Source organism: Cygnus olor, chromosome 10 (assembly GCF_009769625.2).
Source record: "Cygnus olor isolate bCygOlo1 chromosome 10, bCygOlo1.pri.v2, whole genome shotgun sequence".
Taxonomy (NCBI): domain Eukaryota; kingdom Metazoa; phylum Chordata; class Aves; order Anseriformes; family Anatidae; genus Cygnus; species Cygnus olor.
The window spans coordinates 7732480-7754853 of NC_049178.1; the positions used below are offsets into that span (position 1 = coordinate 7732480).

At 42.4% G+C, this 22374-nt stretch overlaps 1 protein-coding gene across 2 annotated transcripts in view; it reads right to left on the reverse strand.

Annotated features, from left to right (window-relative positions):
• LOC121075731 (store-operated calcium entry regulator STIMATE-like) overlaps positions 1-22274 on the reverse strand; it is a 32478-nt gene extending 10204 nt beyond the window's left edge. The window contains exons 1-4 of one of the 2 annotated variants that reach the window (XM_040569275.1): positions 22039-22274; positions 7869-7917; positions 5945-6040; positions 2289-2410 (exon numbers count right to left, since the gene is read on the reverse strand). In XM_040569275.1, the coding sequence (XP_040425209.1) occupies positions 2289-2410; positions 5945-6040; positions 7869-7917; positions 22039-22213 (442 nt within the window). In that variant the 5' untranslated portion in view covers positions 22214-22274. The remainder of the gene's footprint in view (positions 1-2288; positions 2411-5944; positions 6041-7868; positions 7918-22038) is intronic. The other variant, XM_040569274.1, reaches the window with a different exon arrangement.
• Between the last annotated feature and the right edge of the window lie 100 nt (positions 22275-22374).

Sequence of the window (22374 nt, forward strand, 5' to 3'; positions counted from 1 at the left end):
GAAGAGAGCAGCAAACAACCCAGTGTGACTTGCCCTTTTTAGACAGTTCCCGATTTCTTGCATGGGATCTAACCTTAATGCACAGCCGTCAGCAATAACTGTCCATCTGGTACCTAGTTCTCTTCATGCTAGAAGTTTTTCCCACATCACTAATGAAAACAGATTTACAATACACTTTTTATTAGTCCTTTTGATAGTTTGTTTAAAAAAACCAACACACTAAGGTCAGAAGCAGCACATTAATGAAGATACAAAGAAAGTCACTAACAGAATGATCTGATATTGGAAAGAACAACTAATTAAAGAGGAGTTAGAGAATTTTATACATGACTTTTACACATTTTGGATCTCCTAACTCAAAATGAAAGTGAAGGATCAGTCCCAGCCCACCTCAACATAAGTAACAAATTCAGCTGTGGATCTTAAAAGCTTAGCTAATGCAGTAACAAATGCCTAACTAAAATAAAATGAGCTCATTTAGAAGTCAGTAAGAGATGGAAACAATTGCAGGAGAGTCCCCACATCCTCCCATCCACTGAGACTACTTATTTGTGAAAGGAAATTAAAATGGGACAAGAGACATCTCACAAGAAAAAACAATGCTACGAGAGGAAAAAAAACCTCTAATATTTAACATGATTACGACTACCTACCTATAATGGTAATAGATACATAATAAATTTTGCTCTGAGTAGAAAGCCAATTTTACATGGGGTAAAAGCTATTAAAACATTTCAAATAGTTTCAAGCCAAGTCAACAATCATAAAAGGGGATTTTGAGCAGCAGGTCTCAAAGCTAAGTCAGAAGGTAAGTTCAGCAATGTCTCAGCCCTTTAACCTTCCCTGAGCATTGGTGCTTACCTAACCCCTTAGAAACCCAAGTCTGGGGACTGATCTGGAGAAACTATTTACTTTTCTACATATGGCAAATTTTCTGACAGTTTAGCTCTCTGCATCAGTTCCCTGAAGAGTGAGATGAGCACCAGTCCAAGGAAAAGAGTGAAAGCATTTGGACAGTGGTACGTGGGAAAAAAGAAGATAAACAGTGTTGTGACAGCATTGATTTAAACAGCTTTAATGGTCATAAACTGTAGCCTAAGATATACATTCATTCGACATTAATTTAACATTAAAAAATGCACTAATGGTAGAGGAAGCTATTTCTCCCAATACATATGCCAGGCATTTATCTATTTTAAACCTGTGACATTAAAAACAAACAGCAATTAACGCTATTTGATTTAATTGCAAAATTCCCAACCATTTAAAGTACTTGAATTTAACAAGGCCTTTATTAATTTTTAATTCTGTTAGCCACTTAGGTGTTTTGTTTGGTTGGCTGTTTTTATTTTTTATTTTTTTGTCTTTCTTAGACAAAACCAAACAATGTTAATTATGAAACTGCTACAAAAGCTTTTACTTTGTTAGGCAAACATTGTTGTCATCATTTTTAAACTACAGTGTGTTTTTTTCTCTGGTAAAGAGCCATAGCTCTCTTGTAAGAGAACCCCTCCCCGCGTTCTTATTTCAAGGAGCTTCAAGTGCAATTTTTAGTATTTATACAGAACTTCGATTCCCAGCCCGCCAGACTAAATGATCTGAAAATATCAGGATGAACAGAATTGAATGCTGTGTACATAATACATCAAGTTTTTTTGCATCTTCAAATCCACAGTTTCTGCAGGTCAGCAGACTGCAGTGGCTAACAGAAGACAAAACCCACAACTTCACATGAAAGTAATTTCACATCTGTATTTCTTAGCCTGTAAGAAAGACTTGTGCATTTTTCATCAGATACAAGCCCTGTGTGCAGGAGTTCAAGTGATCCCTACTTGAGGACAAGCACATTCTCTTCGCAAAGATATGTGCTTGTTTACTTTAAAGAGGGCTGGCAGAATGCTCAACCCGTATCTTCAGACAACGGCATGTGGTGCAGTGAAAGCTTTAATAGGAAATGATGTTCCAGCTACCATTTATTTAAAGTGTTTCAGAGTACAGTTATCCTGTTGTTTTTTAACCCGAGATTAGCCACTACTGTAATTTGTTCAATCACTCCCAACAACAACAAAATCAAGCAGTTGTTCCAAACCTCACTAAATGCTTAAAGACTTGTTAAACTTTGCAACACAGAATTTGCATGCCAAGATTCAGAGTGCTACTGACGAGTGGAATTCTACAATAGCCATTATAACAACTGTGTAATGACTTAAAGATCAGTGAACTGTTAGCTGAAATATTCCAAAATTCTGTCTTGGAAAGTATTTTAGTGCAACAATAGAAACATTTACCATATTCACCAAAGCGAAGGGACTCCCACTGCTGCCATTCCACAATGCTGCTGACTGCACGTATACCAATGTAGATTAACAGCATCCCTAATGTGGCATCTAACAAGAAGTTGATAAGGTACCTGAAAGGAAAAATGTAAAGAAAACAAGGAGCAAGGGTCCAATTTCCAGAAGTTCCATGTATTTTTACACCACAATTGATAGATCTTCATATATGTTGAAAAGTGACAACATTGAGATTAATCATTTACCCACTTCTGTACCTACATAGTGTAAAATTTAAATAGTTTTGAGAGTCTTAACATTCTGTTTCTGACCTTAAACTTAACCTTCAACTTATACTTCCATGAACTGTGTGTGTGCATCCTCTGTAAAACTCCAATATTCATTTTATGTCTTTAAATTAAAAACAGATTTCCTTTTTCCCATCGTTCAGTTCATTCTGCATAGAAACACTCTATTTGAATAAAACCAGGGGAATAAAAGGAATAAGAACAAAAAAATAAGTTATCTTAACACCTCACAGAATTTGAAGGAAAAAAAAAAAAACAACACAAAAAAACACAAAACACAATAACAACTTAACAACCCAAAACACTTTCATTCTAATGGGGAAGGCCCCACAAGCAGTTTTCTCTTGCTTGAAGGAGCACTCTACTAGAGCTGACAAGGAACAACAGTCACTATCAAAGCCACTATCAAAACCACATTTCAAATTACTTAAGAGTTTAGCAGAAAGTGATTTGCTTTAGCACTTCAAATCATATCTAATAAACATCTGAAACTGAATCTAGAACAAGCCTTCCAAAGAAAAAAATAAAGCGTAATGGACACACAACTGCTGCACTATTAATTGTTTCAGAAGGAACTTCTGGGATCTCACCTATACCTCAAGAAAGCAGAGATCACCATGGGTTTCAAATTAATTCTTAGGTCCATTAAATGGTGCAGCTGAAGTTCAAAGCATCTTGCAAGTCAGTTTGGTTTGTTTACTACCGCTCCATTTTGGCTGAACAAAACAGCAGCTGAGAAAGAGCCAGCGATGGTTATCCCAGCTGTACGCCACACTGTAAATCCCTGTGACTGAGTCTTATTTGGCAATTCCAAATACTTACGGTAAACTCTAGAGTTCATAGGATCTAGAATCCTATTTTTAGAATCTGTTAAAATAACAAATCAGAGAGCTGGGGGCTCCTGCTAGCTGCAGAGGCAAGTCCACGTGGACAAAATAACATCAGAAAGTGGAAAGCAAATACACAGTATGTGCAATCAAAGAAGTAAAGGAGGAGCTGCTTTGATCCTCAAAATCTCGTTCAAGCAGCAGCTCAAGAATAAAAATGAATTGAACGTAACTTGCTTCAGCAAAGACGTATCCACAAACTTTCTAAAAATAGTTATTTTCTAACAGTTGTGTCAAATCATAGTTTTAGTGAACTTTCTATTTGAGGAACACAGAAATTAAGGTTTAGTGCTTGGCAGAGGAAGCCCAGCACTTAGGAGCCTACAGGCTCCGCTAGAGGCCACCAGGGGCTGCTCTAAGCCCGCGGCAGGAAGGCTTCCACCCGGCCTGGCAGAAGGGCTGTGCCGACACCTGGGCACATCGCGCTGCGCCTGGCAGCGCTGCTGGCAGCAGGCGGGCTCCGGGCGGGCGCCATCGGTGGCTGAGAGCTCCGCGAGAAAGGCTGGCCTGAGCCAACACTCCCCGGTGCGCCTGGCAGCCAGCTGGCACGCTGCACCACCAAACCCCGCTGGCTGCTTTGGCTAGTACAAAGTCCTCAAACACCAGCCCTGTCTGAGGTGTTTTAACAGACGCTTCATCAGCTTTCACCTTATCCCGTACCTGCCTGACGCAGAGCATTACATTTCCAAAGTAACGAATGGCAACTTCCAGTCATGGTTCTTTCCAACCACAATGTTCTCTAAAACTACATTTTCTGGCTTTGTTCTGAAAATAACCCCCACACTACAAAACAGGAAAGCACAGAAAGCTATCCGTGTTTGGGTTTGCTGACTCAAACTACTATTATTTAAAGTCACATACAGAAACACTACTTTTACTCAGTAATTTTGACCCACTTGTAACTTTAAGATGTATTTTTTCCCCAAGAAAGGACAAGTGGCTTTGGTTGATATAGCATGCTATTTTTTTCTGCCAATAAGGAGGACCTGCACCCTTATCTGAGAAACTGCCCAACTCCACAGTTATCCTAAGAACAGCAAATGACAGTCGTGCCTTTGTTATGTGTCACATTAGATTTGTGTTAAAAGGGGTATATGAAAAAAAAAAAGTTATGTAGACTATATGGAAACATGTAGAAGAGAACACATTAGCAAACCTTTTATTTTAAAAACTCAGACAATATAAAAAGTTATTTTTAAAATATTTTAATGAAGCATTAAGCTTTGACTTTGAATGCTAACAATACTAAACATGCTTTGGTTAGCTTTCTTAAATATATATATGAAAATGAAATAAAAGCAATTTACACCTGTCAGTTTTTGTAAATTATCAGGAAATTCTTAAAAGAGTAACCAAAATGATCTTACAATGATGCCTGGTATTACTGAAACTCTCATATTTATATCTTAACTTCTACAGTTAGTGTGTTAAAATAAATGCATTTTCCCTACCAAAATGCTTTGTGGTGGGAGGAGAAAGTGTTTTTACTAGCACATTTATAGCATGTGGGAACACAGAGGAAACTAAAGAGAAATAAGGCAAATAAAACATTTAGTCTTATGAAGCAACAAACATATTCCTTGAGCTATTTAACTCCTTTGTTTACCAAAGGACATCTGTGAGCAGCTGCCATGGAAGGAATTGCATTTGGTTTTCAGGGGCAAATTACTAGACTTTTAAAAGTAACTTCACAGTTTCTATTACAAGAAATGCGTAGGTTTCTTTGAGCACGAGCCCCATCAATAAGAAACCCAAACAATTGTCATTTGCTTCAGCAGCTCCTCTAAAAAGCCTGACAGGGTCTTAGTCATAGATTCTTCAGGTTTAATACACTACAGTGAAATGCTTACCTACTTAGTTACACTGCTCCAAGTGTGAGATCGCAAAATTAATTTTTGCACTAACTGCCTCGATACCAGGCAAGATTTCATGCTTTTAACAGAGTGAAAATGATACTGCAGTAGCTGATGCAGTTTTCTGAAGAAAATACAAGCAGGGACAATTTTTGCTTAATATCCCTGAAAGCAACCTGACTTTATATTAAAGCCTTGCTGCAGTGAACAGTGAAGCTGGAGGTCAGTGTACACAACTTTATATTCACTTCCACTGGTTCCTAGTATCTCTTACCTCCTTCAGTAAACAGCCTCATATTACAATGTGCGTCCTAAATCCTCAATCAGTAACTGGAGAGGGAGAAGCAACAGTTTACTCTCAGTCTAAAACACCCATACACAGATCAGAAAAAAAAAAAAAAAACACAAACAAAACAAAACTTTCCTAGGTCCTGCCAGACATAAACTAAAAGAGCAGATTTCTGATCCTTGATTAACTAAGCTTAAAACATAGTATTTTGAAAGTGACTGACTTTTTGCATGCAAATTTGTTTCTCTGATATATCTTGCATTAGTGTCCAAGTACAGCAAACTCAACAGCAGAACCTCCATAAAGACCAACTATTCAAAAATTAAACACTCACAGTGAACAAGGGTCTTCTTCTGTAAGGTCTGATAAATAGACGTTTGCAAAGTGGATGAACAACATCCCTATGGCTTGCTTGGAAGTATCTAAAAACCTGTAGAGAGTAAAAAACAGCTTTTAGGACACTCAAAACTGTTTACAACACAGTAGGAACACTGTGAATTTATATTAAAATTCCATCCCAATTATTCATTTTTCTTCAAACAAGAACACCAGAAGGATAACATGCCATGGTATTTAACTTACTTAACCATGTTCCACTTTAAATTCAACCCTTTGCTATTTTTTTTCTGGAATCATGCTAACAATAAATCAAATCATACCAACTCAAGGCCTTGGCACTGAAAATTTAAAGACGAGAGAGATCCTCCTGGTATCACATGCATTATCCATGACATAATCTTCACTAAACCTATCTAAGTCTTTAATAACCTTCTGTAAGCAACGAGTATCTCAGACTCACAAGATATTTCAGTCCTTTTATGTTTATGTATTTTTAGTAAGTTTATGGCAGGGACAGAGGTAAAATTGTCATCACATGCTTGTTCATGAACAATTTAATAGCTGGTTAATGTTTCCTTTATCTATAGCATTTTGCTAAAACTCCATCATTGGTATTTTTCACCTAACAGCATGAAGTAGCCTCCCTGAATTTTAGCTAAAGCACAACAGCTTCAAGACCTCACTGCAAAGGAGTTATCACCCTGAAACCACCATCTCCAAAGCAAAAGACAGATGGGAAAAAAATAGTTTCCTACTTACTGTGAAAATATTTTAAAAAATACCACTTAGGTACAGATTCAACATTGATTCCAGCCCCTTCCAATTCTTTTATTATTATATACTTATTAACTTCCCATGATGCTTTATTAAATATGTTAAATACAGGAATTGTGTCAGAAGTATTATGTAGGCAAGAGTGTGTTCTTTATACAGACCAGCACTCATTTTGCCTGTTGTTTCCATGTCTAAAAAGAGCACCAAAATAGATCCAAACAATATTATATGCACGAATTATCTGCGCTCCCTGAAAATTTGGTATTAAACTTTATTCTCTCTCATTCATTGCCCAACACTGAGAGCACAATGTTGGAGATGAGGCAGGAAGCCAGAACGTTACTTATCTAATCACTACAACATACTATAAATAACAATACTCAAATCTCAGAACTAGATTCTTGGCTTAAAAATTAAAAGCTACCGCAGCGCTAGCCAGAATTTCAGGCTGAGGTAGACTGTAGTACACAAAGATTTTGTGTTTATTTTTCCCCATAAAATAAAGGTCAAGATTAACTATGAAAAGCAGCACTGTATGATGAATTTAATCATCATGAATCAAAGATGAATATAAGCCATTGAAGAAAAAACAAAGCAGTACAGTCTACAACACCTGGAACAAACAACAGCTTAAATTTTACACCAGTCTCTACTTAACCTAAGACAGGTTATGTTGGCATCACTACAATACAACAACATTTAAAAGATAATAAAAACAAATATACTTTTTATACCACATAGTCTTTAACGGCTTATGAAATTATATCTTTTACCGTACCATTTTCTCTATTACAAAAAATAGGACAGCTACAGAACAAGAACATCTGTTTAAGCTTAGCATCTTGGGGCAGTTTTAGTTTCCACCCTCAGGAGGAAGTGCAACTTTAAGCTTTACGTCTAAACGCACATCTTCATGAAGACTCCCGGCAATGTCTAGTAGGAATGAACTAGCGGGGAAATATTCGTAAGAACACAACATTTTGTTAAATCATGTATTTTTGTAACTGTTCTGTTCATCATTTATTCATCACTTTCTTGTCATCAATTTTTTTTAAATCATCATCATCACATGCAGACAATCATTCTATCAGCTTCTAAAACATGCAAGAAGCTAAAATGAAGGAGTGAACCATGCAAAAACATACCATATTCTCCAAGGACGTCTTTCATGCTTTGGTTCTCTGAAGCGTTTTACTACAAAAGAAAGAAACAATTGGAGATAATCAGCAACTCGCAGAGCAACAGAAATATAGAGAAATAAAAGCAAATCATCTTGCAGAAGTGTTACTCCTCAATAAATTAGGCCTTATACACCTGTATTTCACTTTATGAAGCTCTAAAGATAGATTTTAAAATCAACTGTCTCCCTTCTATCACCTACAAATAATCTGTTACCTGACCACCATTTCAATGGCCTTAGCTTTTATGATCACCCAACCAGAAAATTTAATTTCCGATAATAAAGCAGGTTCAGGGTATTATTAGAAAAAGCAGTTTCTTTCACTCACTGGAGATCAACAGTCAAATAGGAAAGTATTACTTGCAATGTAGGGGCAATCTATAATATCAGAAATAAATCAAAAGAATTAGTAACAGGACAAACATTCTCTGACAAAGTCTATTTATTTTATGGATGACAAATTGGACTTTTGTGTGCAAATTGAATTCCAAAAGGGAAATTGGACAGATTACTTAATCAGATACTCCCTTCACAGGAAGGTTGATAGTTATTAGCCTACAAAAAAGACAACCTCAAGGAAAAAGCAGTATTAAAATAGAAGCCAACTACACACAAGGAGAACCCAGCCCACACGGATACATTTGACCATCTCCATCTTCTTACCACTGACAACATGAGCGGTTACGTGCCAGGAAGCTCTCCGTGCACCCATGAAAGAGCAGAAGTCTGGGGGGCTCGGAGGGACCAGGGGCACCACTGGAACAGGGCATCGCAGGATGCCTTATGGGATGTGGGAAAGAGCCCTGGGCCATTTATGGGACTTATTAAGGGTTCTTCAGGGGAGGAGCCAAAGGTGGGGAAAGGGAGGGGTCAAGGTGATTTGTAGAGGAAAAATAGAGGGGTAAGGGATAAAAGCAACCAGCCGTACATACAGGGTGGCTGGTCCGTAGCATCGTACCACCTCATCTACACAGCTTGTCCCATCTTCAGACACTGGCAGACCAACAGTAACGGGGTAATGGAAAACCCTTCCAGGAAGGATGGCTTTTACTGCCTAGAGTCTTTCCATACCACCTCAAGTTCAATGTCACCGATCAGCGCCTTTAACATCAATCTTGAACAATAACCATTTATGCTATTATTTTAGAAGCTGTCTCTTAAAAAAAAAAAAAAAGAGTTTTAAGCCTTGGTTCCCTTACTCCCCTTCAACTTGCAGAGATTCTGCCTTGAAGGCACAAACCACAGCAGGTCAGGCAAAATATCAGTAGGTTTTTTAACAGGTTTCTCCAGGTGTTAGAGATGCATATAAGTTTCAAAGGGGATGCTGTATATATTCTTGTTTCTGCACTGTTACTGCCTCTGACAGCAGAGATAAACTGTGTTTTACTCCCATATAATACGTCCATTAGAAATTAAAAGTGACAAGAGGAAAAGACTGCACACTACCCCAACGATAAAGTTGTAACAGCAATGTTCGCCAGCAGTTTTCCCTGTGAACAGCATGCCATAAATATAAAACCTCCGTTAAGAAACGAGCACTTCCCAGCTGAGTTCACCAGCTTACTGTTTATGACAAAACCTCCTGGGCCACAACATGGATTATTTTAATTAGTGTCACTTTTGCAAGTGACAAAGAAGCTCCAAAGCAAGTCAAAATAAATGGAAGAACTACAAGTTGCAACTTACTGCAGGTTTTGTGCAAGGCACTTTCCTGCAGTCACAGTAGGAATTAAACTGATAAGATGTACAAACTTTGGGGGAAGAACTCCAAGTTCAGGTTTTTGTCTATTAGCACTATGAAGAAGTTGTATGAGCTCATGAATTCCTTTCTTTAGATACATATTCACAAGAAGAGATTACTTAAAACCAATTCCACCAACACCTTTCTCTCAGTATTGATAGAATACGAAATGTCTTTGGAACCTCTGGATTTCTCCGTCCAATTCTGAAAATATTTCATTTGAGTTAACACTGAACAGGAGAGTTAACTCTGAAAGGCTCCACCGACAACTTCAGGGATGCTTTATACAGCCGATCATACCACAAACTTCCACCCCACTCCATTACAAAAATTAAATGAGATGCTGTGTTTAAGTGCTTTACAAGCTGCTACCTAATGAACGTGGGCCTATATATTTGCAAGCCCAGCTGATCTACACGAAACAGGCTGTGTTTTCAGCGCGGTTTCTCGCAGCTCCATGCTGGTGAACATCAGGCACCTGGGACATACGAGGGCCCCAGTGGTATTTTTGCACGGCTGGGGGTTCGCTGCCACCCAGAGCACGCTATCGCTCCGGAGAGGCTCAAGGCTCAGGGGAGAGCAACTCGCCTTCCCTGCAGCGAGAGGCATGGCACGTCTTCTGCAGGGAGCTGGGAAAGCAGCTCGTGCCCACCCCGAACCTGTGGCTGCGGCACAGGACATATGCTTCAGTTTGCAGCGTGAGGCTCGCGCTACCAAGAATTCACTGTATTTAACATTAATTACCTAATAATGTTCAGAATTCCATGCTAAATTATGAAGGAAGAGAGAAGTGCTGCGAACTTATACTTTCAATGCCATAATTTTTCAGGGAAGGCGACAAAAGCATTTCTGCCAACAAGCACGGGGGCAGCCAGATAGGCAACCGACAGGGGAGGCACACAAGGCAGAGCATGAGCTGAATTGTCTTCATGTTTCATGAAGTTTCTAGGGATAATGGAAGGGTTTCTAACAGTTACTTCAACACAGTATATTTTACATTTAGTATTCCAGAAATCTGGAGACGCACAGGGAAGAGTAAAGGCCATATGTATGAACACAGACTAGAGGTGAAGTAAACCTCTCCGTGCTGTCCACAGGGAAAGCAACACTTGAGCCTGCACATGGAAGTCAGTCTTCCCTTCTCTCCCTTCTTCACCCTAAAAAAAGAAAATCCCCCAGGAAAGACCTTCCTGATGCGAAACAACCTCACTATTGGAGGTAAGCACTCCAGGTTTCCAGACAGTTTTTCTCGTATCAGCACCAAAACTGACCCGACTCAAGTGTTCAAAACAGGTCTTCATACCACATTTTACTGAATTTCTTAGACACGCATTCTGGCAGCTCACAATAAGACTCTTTCTGATCCAAATAAAGATCTAAGACGATTTCTGTAGCTCACCAATTTAAAATTCAAATGAATGAAAGCAAGCTAAAGAATATTCGATGTGTTTGACGTTTTCTGCAGCTGCGCTGCAATAACCCTGCTCCTCCCACGACAGAGCTGGGAATTCCACCTGTATTCCAGTGCTTCTCAAAACTTCTTCGAGATGAGGTCAAAACCAAAGCACATCACAAAACGTTTCATAAACCTCCTCCTCGTCACTGTCACCAGACCTCAGCAAAGCAACAGCTGAGCCACCCAAAGGGAAGAAAATGGAAAGGGGGAAATTTAGCGAGGATAAGATCACATTTGCACGTCACACATGCAAATCTGCTAGTACGTGTGGGCAGCTACAGCACACACAGAACCAGCCCTTATGACAGATGCAGCAGGACACCGACACGAGCTGCGACCAGGGAAATTCCAACATGACAGAAGTAGAAAATTTCCAGCGAGAACAACTGAACTCTGCAACAAGGTGCCCAGAGGGGTGAAACCCAGGGTTCCCTTCCAGCAGAAGTCAGCCTGGGGGAGGTCTAAAAATCACCATCCTGCGATATGATGCTTAAGAGCTCCAGGATCTGAGCCACGTACCCAAGGACCAAAGTTCAGCAAGCTAAAAGCCATACACACACATTTACTGGAATGCACAGAATTTATGAATGAGGAACCTCCTGCAGCTGGATCATGTAAGAAGTCAACCACGTATGCAGGCCAGATTTCAATGATTTCAAATTCTGTTTAGGAAGGCTGTCAGAAACCCTGTTCCACTTGTTACCATCAACACTTTGCCAAAGCAGTGGGAACCACGTCTGTTACAAACAAGAAGATGCACACTAATAATTCCTGAAAATCCTGTAAGGATAAATGATTTGCACCATCATGGAATGACAACTGTTGCTGAATTTTACATTACCTGTGCTCTTTATCATATGTTTGAACTTACCTCCCTTTCACACAGCTTTTAAGAGGCTTGTAGTTGGAGTTTCACTTGATCCCCTCATTATTTCTTTGGTAGCAGCAAAGAAGGAATAAGAAATTACAGATTTTGCCAGACTAATTTTTTTTAAACTAACCTTGCAAGAAACTACATGTCTAACAAGAATGAGCTAAGCATGCCTTACAAAAGGATAATGAATCTGTAAGCCACAAACCAGCTTTTGCAACGCTTTTGAGCTCAGCATCTCCCTCCATTCAGTTTAGAAAAAGGAACATAGGTATTTACTTACTTGTTTTAAACAGACGTAATAAATGTGTGACTTTGTTAACACAAAAGACTGAAAGAACAAGTGCTTTTGTCACGCTGCTGAACATTTTTCTGGACAAAAAAGAAACGGCTCTGTGTACTTGGTAATTCACTCTTTGCCCCACTGTAATTCTTCCTTTTCTCCCTGTGCCTCATTAGCTACAAGTGTGGTGTTCAAACACTGGCCACCCTGCAAGCCTGCTGCTCATGTTTTTGCTCTTTGCCTGGACCAGTCACTCCTGGACACAGCAGCACCAGCTGCAGCAACTGATTCGGAACCACATCCAGCACTAGAGCTTCATCAGAGAAAGACAACACCAGGAGCTGCTGTTCAATTTAGCCCATGTTAAGGGCTTACATACCATGAAATGCATGAGCTCACCTGCAAAAAGGACTTCTCAGATGTCTGGAAGGCAGAAAGCAGTGTTAGCCACGCCAGCACCCACACCCCTTTTCTGAATTGCACCGAGTCCTTGGCCTCAGTGGCTCTGTAGAGATCCGTGGGCAATTAACACTTGTCTGTTAAAGATGGTGACCCAGGGAAAAATGTTACAGAAACAGAGGACACAGTAAAGTTTAGCGCCCCAGACAGTCACTGGGGGGCATTGGGGGACTAAAGACTCAGTGTCCAGACAGGTGCCCACACACCTTCTCCCAGTCCAACGGCAGCAGTTAGAGCAAGGTCGTGGCTACAGCTTTTCGGCAGCAAAGACTTTGCCCTGGATAAATGGGTCTGACTGTTAGAGCAGAGAACAAGGGACTTCGTTTTATGGCGGAGTTACATGCGCTAGAGCTGAGCATCAGCCAAGCCCAGCTATCTCATGACCAGGGCTCTTTGTCTTGTCATGGATGAAAGAAGAAGAAGGAAAATGATATGTCAACACTGGACTTCAAGTAATGTACCAAGCAGGCAGCAGTGCTTCCTGGACAAACACAGGAGAAGCACAGATACTGTCTGTTACATGTACAGTGCTGTCCTTTGACCCCTGCAAAAATGTTTACTTCCCACCTGCTTCCGCACCCAGCGAGCAGCCTCTCTGCGACTCTTGTCCCTGCATGGGCTTTGTGCCAGCACGACGCGAAGCTGCTCTTCGCAATGGAGTGGAAAAGGAAAGGACAAACCACTATCAGGAAAATAAATAGTACACAAATAAATAAGTGCCAACGGTGCAGCAACACTAAACATTAAATCTTGCAAGCTTTAAGAACGCTGAGGTAAGCAGCACCAACGGCTTGGGTAATATTTACCCAAACATTAAATTGTGAGCCAGCGTTTGGTCTTAGAAAATCGGCAGTCGTTATCTCCGTGTGTAACACATGACTTCGGTCCAGGTGTCCCTGTCTGAAAGGCTCCCGTAAATCAGCTCCCCAGCACTTCCAGACAGAGGCACGTGCTGTTCTGCTTCCTCAGCAGATAGGAGATAGCTGAAGGGAAGCTAATCTAAGCCTCTGGCACTTGGAGTGGCTGTAAGATTGCCTTCAGAAGTTTAATTTTCATACACAGCTCGCTTGAAAACACTTCTGTGCTCTGCACGAGGTGCTAGGAAAACACTACAAGGAACAAGAGGTAGGGTGCTACAGAAAGCCCTGTCCCACCGTGCGATATGCACACCTCAGGAGAACTGGAAAGTACAGCCTGCCATCGCCAAGGGGACTTTTTCCCCCATTACAAATAAGAACCATTTGGGAAACGTAAATTATTTAATGCAAAACAAATAGAACCAATCCATATTAATGTGCACTAAGCAGCGATTTACGATTCACAGCACCATTTTCACCTACAACACTCACGGATCACTCAATAATAGATGAAGCTTTCCCGACATTATTCGTATGACAACAGATATCAATGAACTTTCAGTTATTCACAGCGCTTATTTTAAATCAGCTCCTGGGAACCGACAGAGCCACCAAAGCACAGCAACAAACTCACCCCGTCATTCATTAAAATATTAAACTCTTACGCCGGCAGCTGGAACAGTCTTGAAAGCAGAAACCAAGCACAAAACATAAATTCAGACATTTCCAAAAAGCACGTAGAACGGTTTCTCTTTGTAGAAAATGAAAAACACTGCAAAAATACTTAATCAAGGAGGCCAAAGGCGGATTTATACTTTCTATTTAAAGTCCATTTAAATTCTAAGTAGCTTTGCTAACCAAATTTATTCTACTAGGCTGATGAAATAATCGAAGCATTGAATTGCAAAAGCAAGGCGCATTTCACATAGGACCAACCACTTAAAAATAATAATAAAAAACTCCAAAAAGATACACAGCCCACTTTCAGGTGTTCTTTTCACGCAAACAAGTATCATGAAGGGAGCGTCAGTGGCCAATCATGTAGATTTCTTTGATATAATGTATCTACCAATTAGGTCTTTATTGAATCAAGATGAAAACATGCAATAGTTTCCACTTGCATGAGCATTATTCTTAATGACACAGTTTCATACCTCTTAACATTTGTGAAAATTTAATAAAAGCTTCACAGCACTAAAAGCTAATGCCAGCACTACGAAACCTATTGCTATAAGAAAACTCAAGTTTTTAACATCAAATTGAGGTTTTGTTTGTTTTCTGATTTTAAGGCTCTCTAGACTATTTCATCTTCTAGCATTACAATCACCTTTCAAAGAGAACACTGAAATTCCATGCACATAAACTAAAATATGCTGGTAGTCTCACCGTCAGCCTCAAGATAAGAAACATTTCCTGAAATGGTAATTTATGACAGTTGATAGCTGGTATTTTCCAGTATGAATAACTAAGGGTGATTACTCTAAAACAAATTAAAATTTCAGAGCATACCATCTTCAAAAATGATTAGACACAGAAGACACGCGTTGTAAACTGTGAATAGTTGTTTGTAATTTTAGAGTTGTTTTTGTTCCATGGAAAAATATCTATTTCTGACAAAGGGAGAAAACAACCAGACTAGAACAACAAAAAGCGAGCAAAGGCTGTTTCTGCACAGATGCAAGGTGAGTCGCTGGCCCGTCTGCCTTGTGTTTGCCAAAGGTTGTTGGAATCAACCCTACAGAACAGCTTTTGGTCACATTTTGAGCATTCAAGCCCAGGACAGCGGTTTCTTAAGTTTTACCAGAAACCAGAGGACAGTTCGTTCTACAGAACCCACCGCTACCTTTGAAACCCTTCACAACTCAGGAACTCCTCTCCGACGTTCACCTCTCTTTAGAGATCTGCTTAGCTCATCGCCATCCTCAACATTCATCACGTATGACAAAACAAGAACAGAAACACAAAGCACGAGGCTGTGTAATGTGCAACTCGGGACTGGTGGTGGAAGAACAGGCCATGGGTATCCTGAGCGACTTGAATTATTCCCGTTCAAAGGCTAATGCATCATCCCTCTACCACCTGCAAAGCAGCCTCACGCAAGCTGCTGGCTGCAGGTAAGCACTGACACGCTGAGGTCTGTGGGGTACACGGCGTGCTGGGGTCAAGAAATCTTGGAGTGGTAACAAGCTACATGTGCTGCTGTGAGAAGGCAGACCTGGTTTTTCATTTCATCAGCACCACCCACAAGATAAGTGTCAGACACCTGTTATGTCTGCAAACCTCATTAACCATGAAATTAACATCACAGCAGAGTGCAAAAATGCACACTATTTGTGCAAATCAGCTCCTTACAAATTCAATTATAAAACATTAGTCAAGAACAAAAATTCATTAGGCAGTTTACAGTTAAACAACAGGCTAGCTAAGTTCAGAAGTTACTTCTGATTAAACACAGCTTCTCAGTTTCTGGATAATTTGTCATTTTAATAATTTCCAAATGTCAACATAATGTACCCTTTTTTCTAAACATTTCATGATGTGAATGACATGCATAATTATACTCAGAACAATCTTATTATCTGGAGTATAATTATATCCAGCAATCAGCTGAGTAATAAGAACAGCGTAATACATTCTGAGCCCACAAGATAAACGGGCAGCAAACAACTCTTAATGAAAAGTACAACTTACTTCACCATTACAGATTATTTGTTGACAAAAATAATTGTCCTTTTTCTTTACATATATATATTGACATGGCATTTCCAGAAGACTTGCTGTATTTAGTGACACTAAATATTTCTGACCTGACACTATCACACCACCAGGACATTAAGCCACCCAATAAATTGCTATTATAAACTATACCCCGCAAAGAATGAGACGTCCTGCAAAAAAAAATAAGTAAAACTCAAGGTAATGTAGTTTAAGCAGAACTAAACGGTATGAAAAGGTTTCTGCTATGGTCAGTAAATGCAGAGATGCATACCTAACCATGCTACAAAGCAAGATTGTTGGTCTTCAGTTTCCAAAAATCAGAAACAATCCTGAAAGTGTTACTCCCAGATTCATTTCAGTTTTTTTTTGCTTCCCTAAAAAAGGATCAACTGAACAGCTCCCAACCGTATTATTACTTGCTTTTGTACAATATGATGCTTCTCAGCAAGATTTTTTTTTCCTGCAGAGCTTGCAGTGGTCAGAACTACATCTTTTGTATGCTAAATACTACAATATTAGCACAGTAAAAGAAAGCAATTCACTTAATTAATTTTTACCCATGTGGCTGCCTTTTTTTTCCTGCTTTGGATCCTAATGCACCCCCCATTTTTGTCTCAGACGTGGATGAGGATGCCACAGAAAGGACTGGTGATTTAAAGCAAACTACAAACAAGCACCTAACACAGCAGGACCTTTGAGCAGTTTAGGGAACCCCACACTTCACAGGATGTACAGGAGCAGCAGGACCTCACGGGGCTCTCCTGGGTCCTGCAGCCACAAGCAGCCAGCTCCCTGGGGGAGCTGCAGGGCTGCCCTGGTTCCACCCTGGGTCCTGCCCGCGGCTTTCCAGGCAAGAGCACCGCTCTGGCTCGCCAGGCTCTGCCTCCTTACCTGCCAAGCCAGTCCAAAATAACCAAATCGCTTTCCTTCGCTACTGGGTGCCCAGCACAACTCTCATCTCTAAGTCACTTTTGCATCTCCTTTGCCGATAACATAACAGCACCGAGGTGCTGCTCCGAGGCGTTCTTCCCTCCGCCACGGTCCTTCACACCCCTTTTGGGCCCCAACGCAGGCGATCCCCGAGCCCATGACCTGCATGCGTCTGGCGACTCGCCCAGCACCTGCACCTGTGCAGAGCTCTGCGGACGAGGACGATGTGCATCCTGCAAAGCATGATCCAGCACGGCTCGTGCAATGCTGCTCACGTCTTCATACATACGAGGTGTGCTGTTTGTGATTTGAAACTCGTGTGTGGGATGAGCTCTACAACGAGTCGTGCCAGGAGCGTTTGCCCTGAAAATGATATGCTTTTGTTATTTCATAATTAATAGTTTTCTTCAGGCCAAATTTTTTTTTGAAAGGTCACTGGAGTTACTTTGTCGTCCTTCTCAAGTCCCTGCTCCCTGGAACATTTACACCTGTAACAATACTCCCTTACCCTGATGAAAATATGAAATAACTCCTTTGAAAATTTTAATTTTGCTAGAGCATTTCAAAATCTACCAAACTATCTAACAAGGTAACTTACAATACGAAGCAGCAATCATTCTCCTGGCAGGCTTATCAGGTGGGAAAACCTTGCTGTAAAGTAAATGGATGTAAGGATGCAGCTTTTAAAGGTGCTTCCTTTAGGGCACTGTAAACAAAGAGGGCAAGGAACAAAATAGAGAAAAATATTTATAAAAGATACCGTATGTAAGCCGTGACCCCCAACAGCAAACCCAACCTCTCGCTTATTCCCAGCACCTATACTCAAGCACTTCACTTTGGAAGTGCTTTCAGCAGCTTTTACCTTCTTGGTGTGAGTACAGACACAAACTGTAAAAAAGCCATAAAAGATCAATAGCCCCACACGCTTTGGTCTCCTTTGCAGCATATTAATGCTTTCCTACAGGCAGACACAAACTTTTTACCTGCAGAGCACCACAGGTCTCCTCTATTTCAGTAATTTGTCAATACAACTTATATCTAATTTCTCAGCCATTCCTACACAGCCTGACACAAACTCATCCACGCTCTGGCACGGTAAGGGTCTGCTGATAAACGCACACATTCAGGACAGAATACTAGACAAAGCTTGTGACAGACAGGATAAAGGGATTGGCAACACGGTTTTCGCCACACCTTTTTGCAGCTTTGGCTAATAATAACTGTATTCTTTACAATTATGTCATAGATGTGTGGGATGACTGTGCTCCCACCATGTTCATCACTAAAAGCTTGACCAGAGAATGCTCAGAAGGTACTTGGGATTACTGACTGAATACACTGTGGTATAAAAAAGTATTTAAAACTAGCTTTGTGCCATCAGTAATAAAAACCGTAACTATAGCACCAAAAAAAATATAAAAGCTAAGAAGCAAACGTGACATTTTAAATCAATATCCCCATGAAATAAGAGATGAGCACTGTAATGGCAAACTTTGAAAAATGTCTCATCTTTGGCTGGCTGACGTGAAGCACAAACATCCATCTCCTACGGCAGCGGAAACCCATTACGACTTCCTGCTACCAAGTGGCTTGGCTGAAACAAACCAGGCTGGAAAACCAATGCATACTTAGGCATGAGAGCAAAATTAAGAAACAGGCTTCAAAAACCAGGCCAACAGATGTGAGAATTAGCAGACAGAATCCAAAAGGGCTACCATTCCATGCAGATTTGGAGGAAAAAAAAAAAAAAGTTTTTAAATCAGCGTGTTCCCTTTTTTAGCAAGTTAGAGCCTGCAGGTAGGAGAGAAGCCACAGAAGTCACCTAACCTGACTTCAGTGCGACTTTGGGCGAACCAGAACATCTGCAGCGCCTGGGTGAAATCGTCCCAGGGTGCCTCCAGCTTCCCAGCAGAGAGCTGAACCCAGAGCAGGTAAAATTAATCCACACACCAGTGGGCTCTGACAGCACCAGGTATATCCCCTCATGACTTGGACAACAGAGGAGGAGCTTACTCCTCTGGTTTATGGATGATGAGAAAGGAAGGAAGGGAAGGAGGGGATGGAGAGGTGTGAAATTAGCGCGATTTTGATTAAGTTGTGTATTTCTTAGGCCTCAAACAACTTAATGTGGTAAGAACAAATGCAAGTTATTCTTAGGCTGAAGGAGTTAGGGAATAAGCCCAGGACAGCTGATAACTAGCCAAATTGTTTACTACAAGGCAAAACTCTGGGGATTACAACAAGTTGTATATTTGAACGTGGAGGAAATGGAGTAACAGCTCTCAAATACTTAAGAGGCTACTGTAAAGTAAAAAGGTAAACTGTTTTTCACGCCCTGTGCGACAGAACAAGGAGGTGTGAGCTACAAAGGAAAGAAAACCTCGGATTTAGTTTCAAATGCTCATTTCACCAGCTCAAAGCATGAGATTCTCTGTCCCTGCCACAACTTTCCTGCCTGTGCCCCTCCAGCAGCGAAGGGATGTACTGGGGAGGCTGCTGATGGGACTGCACGCCCCAGCTGTCAGAGGCACCACATCTCCAGCACGCTGAAGAACTTGACACAGAACGAACGACGCGCTCAGCCCTTGGAAGACAAAGTTCAACTGATGCCACTGGAGGGGGAGGTGACAGCGCAACTTCATGGCAACCGGACAAGGCAGACACACGGGAAGGTACCAAGCTGGAGCATCAGATCTTAAACAGCTTTGCTTTAAGGATAGTTCTTCACTTATTTCTAGACGAACATCTAGCAATGAGGCACAAAAAGGCCCTCCTCTTGCAGTTAGTTACTATGACCAGAAAAAAACAATAATTCCTTATTCAACTGAATGCAAGCACAGTAGGAGCCATCAAGAAAAGGGCAAGCCTGGGTCACCCTCTGATTTACCCACTTAAGAAAAATTCTTACTGTTCAAATATTTTTCAAAGGAAAACAGCCAGTGTGCATAAAGAACAGTTTTACAATACATCTGTGTTGATGTTACTCTCATTGCTTTCCCCAACAGAGGATTCTGCACTAGTAATGGCATCCAAAGTGTCAGAACAGCTCCTTCTGATGCTTCCTTTCAAAATAAATAAATAAAGTGACTTGCCCCTTCCAGTTAAATTTAAGTACCAGGCAGTCCCATGTCTTCAGTTCCCTGGCATTTTACAGAGGGGAGCTCCATACAGAGGCTTAACACTGAATGGGAGCTGATCTCCAACCTGACAGCTGTGCCGCGTCTCAGGCAGACCTTGCCAACAGCCGCTCGCTTCTTCCTCAGTGCCGTTCACTCTGTTGTACCGAACAGCCAGAGGAAATACTTGAGCCTAAGAACAACCGCATCACTCTGTTTGTTTTCCTCACTGTACCGGTTGCGTGATCCAGCTCTAGGGGCTGTGTCATCCCTTCTGCCACACCAGCTTGGGACAGGAACAGCTACGGAGGTGCCGAGGTGACCGCAGAGGAGACGTCGTGGTCTCCCTCTCCTTCTCAGCCGTGAGTTCCTGCTTCTCTCTCACATGAGATCTGTCACGTGGAGCACAAAGAAGCCCTACTGGGTTTGTTGAGGCAACTTTGAAAGATTTTGGAAGAGCATGCCAGATGCTGCTTGGAGTATGACAAAAAGGATGGAAACAGTAAGGCAAAACTAGAAGACTGAACAGAACCAGCCCTTCCAGCGCAACACAGCACCTAACTGGGAGACCACCGCTCTCTTACCAGTGCAACTGGTCTGCGTGGCAGGGTCAGCTTCTCCTTCTGGTACAGCACAGGCCCAATGTCAAGTGGAAAACAATGTGGCTGTCAACACTGGGACAAACAAACCTCTCCTTCTGCTTTCCAGTGTAAGCAGAACAATTTGCTACTTTTTTGCTCTAATCTCCTTCGGAAACAGATTGCTTTTCTTACCAGTACCAGGCTGGGGACTGGCTACCTTCCTTCCACTCCCCTCTCCCACAATTACAAGCACTTCACTGATAATCTCCTTCTAACAGCTCATGGTTCAAAAATATTTAAGCAGAATTAAGTTAGAAAGTGCTGCCTACAACTAGGCTTTTATACTCCCTGCCTGTAGTGTGTATTCGCTTTTCCTTATATTCACAGAGTCCGCAGGCATACTCGAAACGTATAAAGATTTAAGTGGAAACATCTCCAGAAAAAAAAAAATAGTCTTGATGCAGAGCATCAGTAGTGCATCACCTTTTGATACAAACAGCCAGTTCTCACGGATTCACATCCTCCTAACTCTAATACCAACAGCACATGCACGTGTTGAATGTGTCATCTTCCTAAGGTGCCTTTTTGGTGGGAAGCCGCTCAGACTGCCAGGTATGAGGACGCCCTGGCTGACTGAATGCTTTACCGGTGACTACGCTGCCGCTCAGCACCGTGACGATGCCCGCTGTGTGCACAGCTCTTCAGGCGCAACGTGATCGTTACCCGTCAACGAAACGCGAAGCATGCCGCAAACTTCTGACTTAACCCCAAGAGCACGATGCTGGCGTGGAAGGCAGCGGCACAACCCCAACGCAAACAGCACCCCGGCCTTTCCACCGAGCTGCCAAACGCCCGCACCCGCCGTTCCCCTTCGCCTCCCGGCTCTGTCAGCAGCGTGGCGGCGGCCGTGCAGCGGCACCGGCCTTTTCCCCCCGCCCCGGGCTGACAGGAGGCCGGGCACGGCCCCCGACCCCCGGGCTGACAGGAGGCTTGGCACGGCCCCCCGGGCCTCTCCCCGCCGCTCCCCCTGTGAAGGCCCGGCCGGGGCCGAGCAGCGAGGAGGGCCCCGCGGCCCGTCCCGCCCCGCCCCATGCCGTCCCGGCCCGTCCCGGCCGCCACTCACGCATGAGGGTGCTGAAGGCCACGACGCCCAGGAGCCCCTGTAGGAAGATGCCGAAGCTGTCCATGAGGGCCCCGTTCTCGCAGCCGCGCTCGCCCGGCCCCGCCGCTGCCCCGCCGCCGGGCCGCGGGGGGCTCTCGGTGGGGCCGAGGCTGCCGTTGGGCGGCGGCGCCCCCATGGCGAGGCCCGGCCAGCGCCCGCCTCAGCGGCGCATGGCGGCGGCGGCAGTGTCGGTGTCGCGCCCGGCGACCGAGGCCGGGCCCCCGCCCCGCTTCCTGCGGCCCGCGGCCCGCCCCGGCGCGTCAGCGGCAGGCGGGGCCCGGCCGCCCGGGGAGCAGC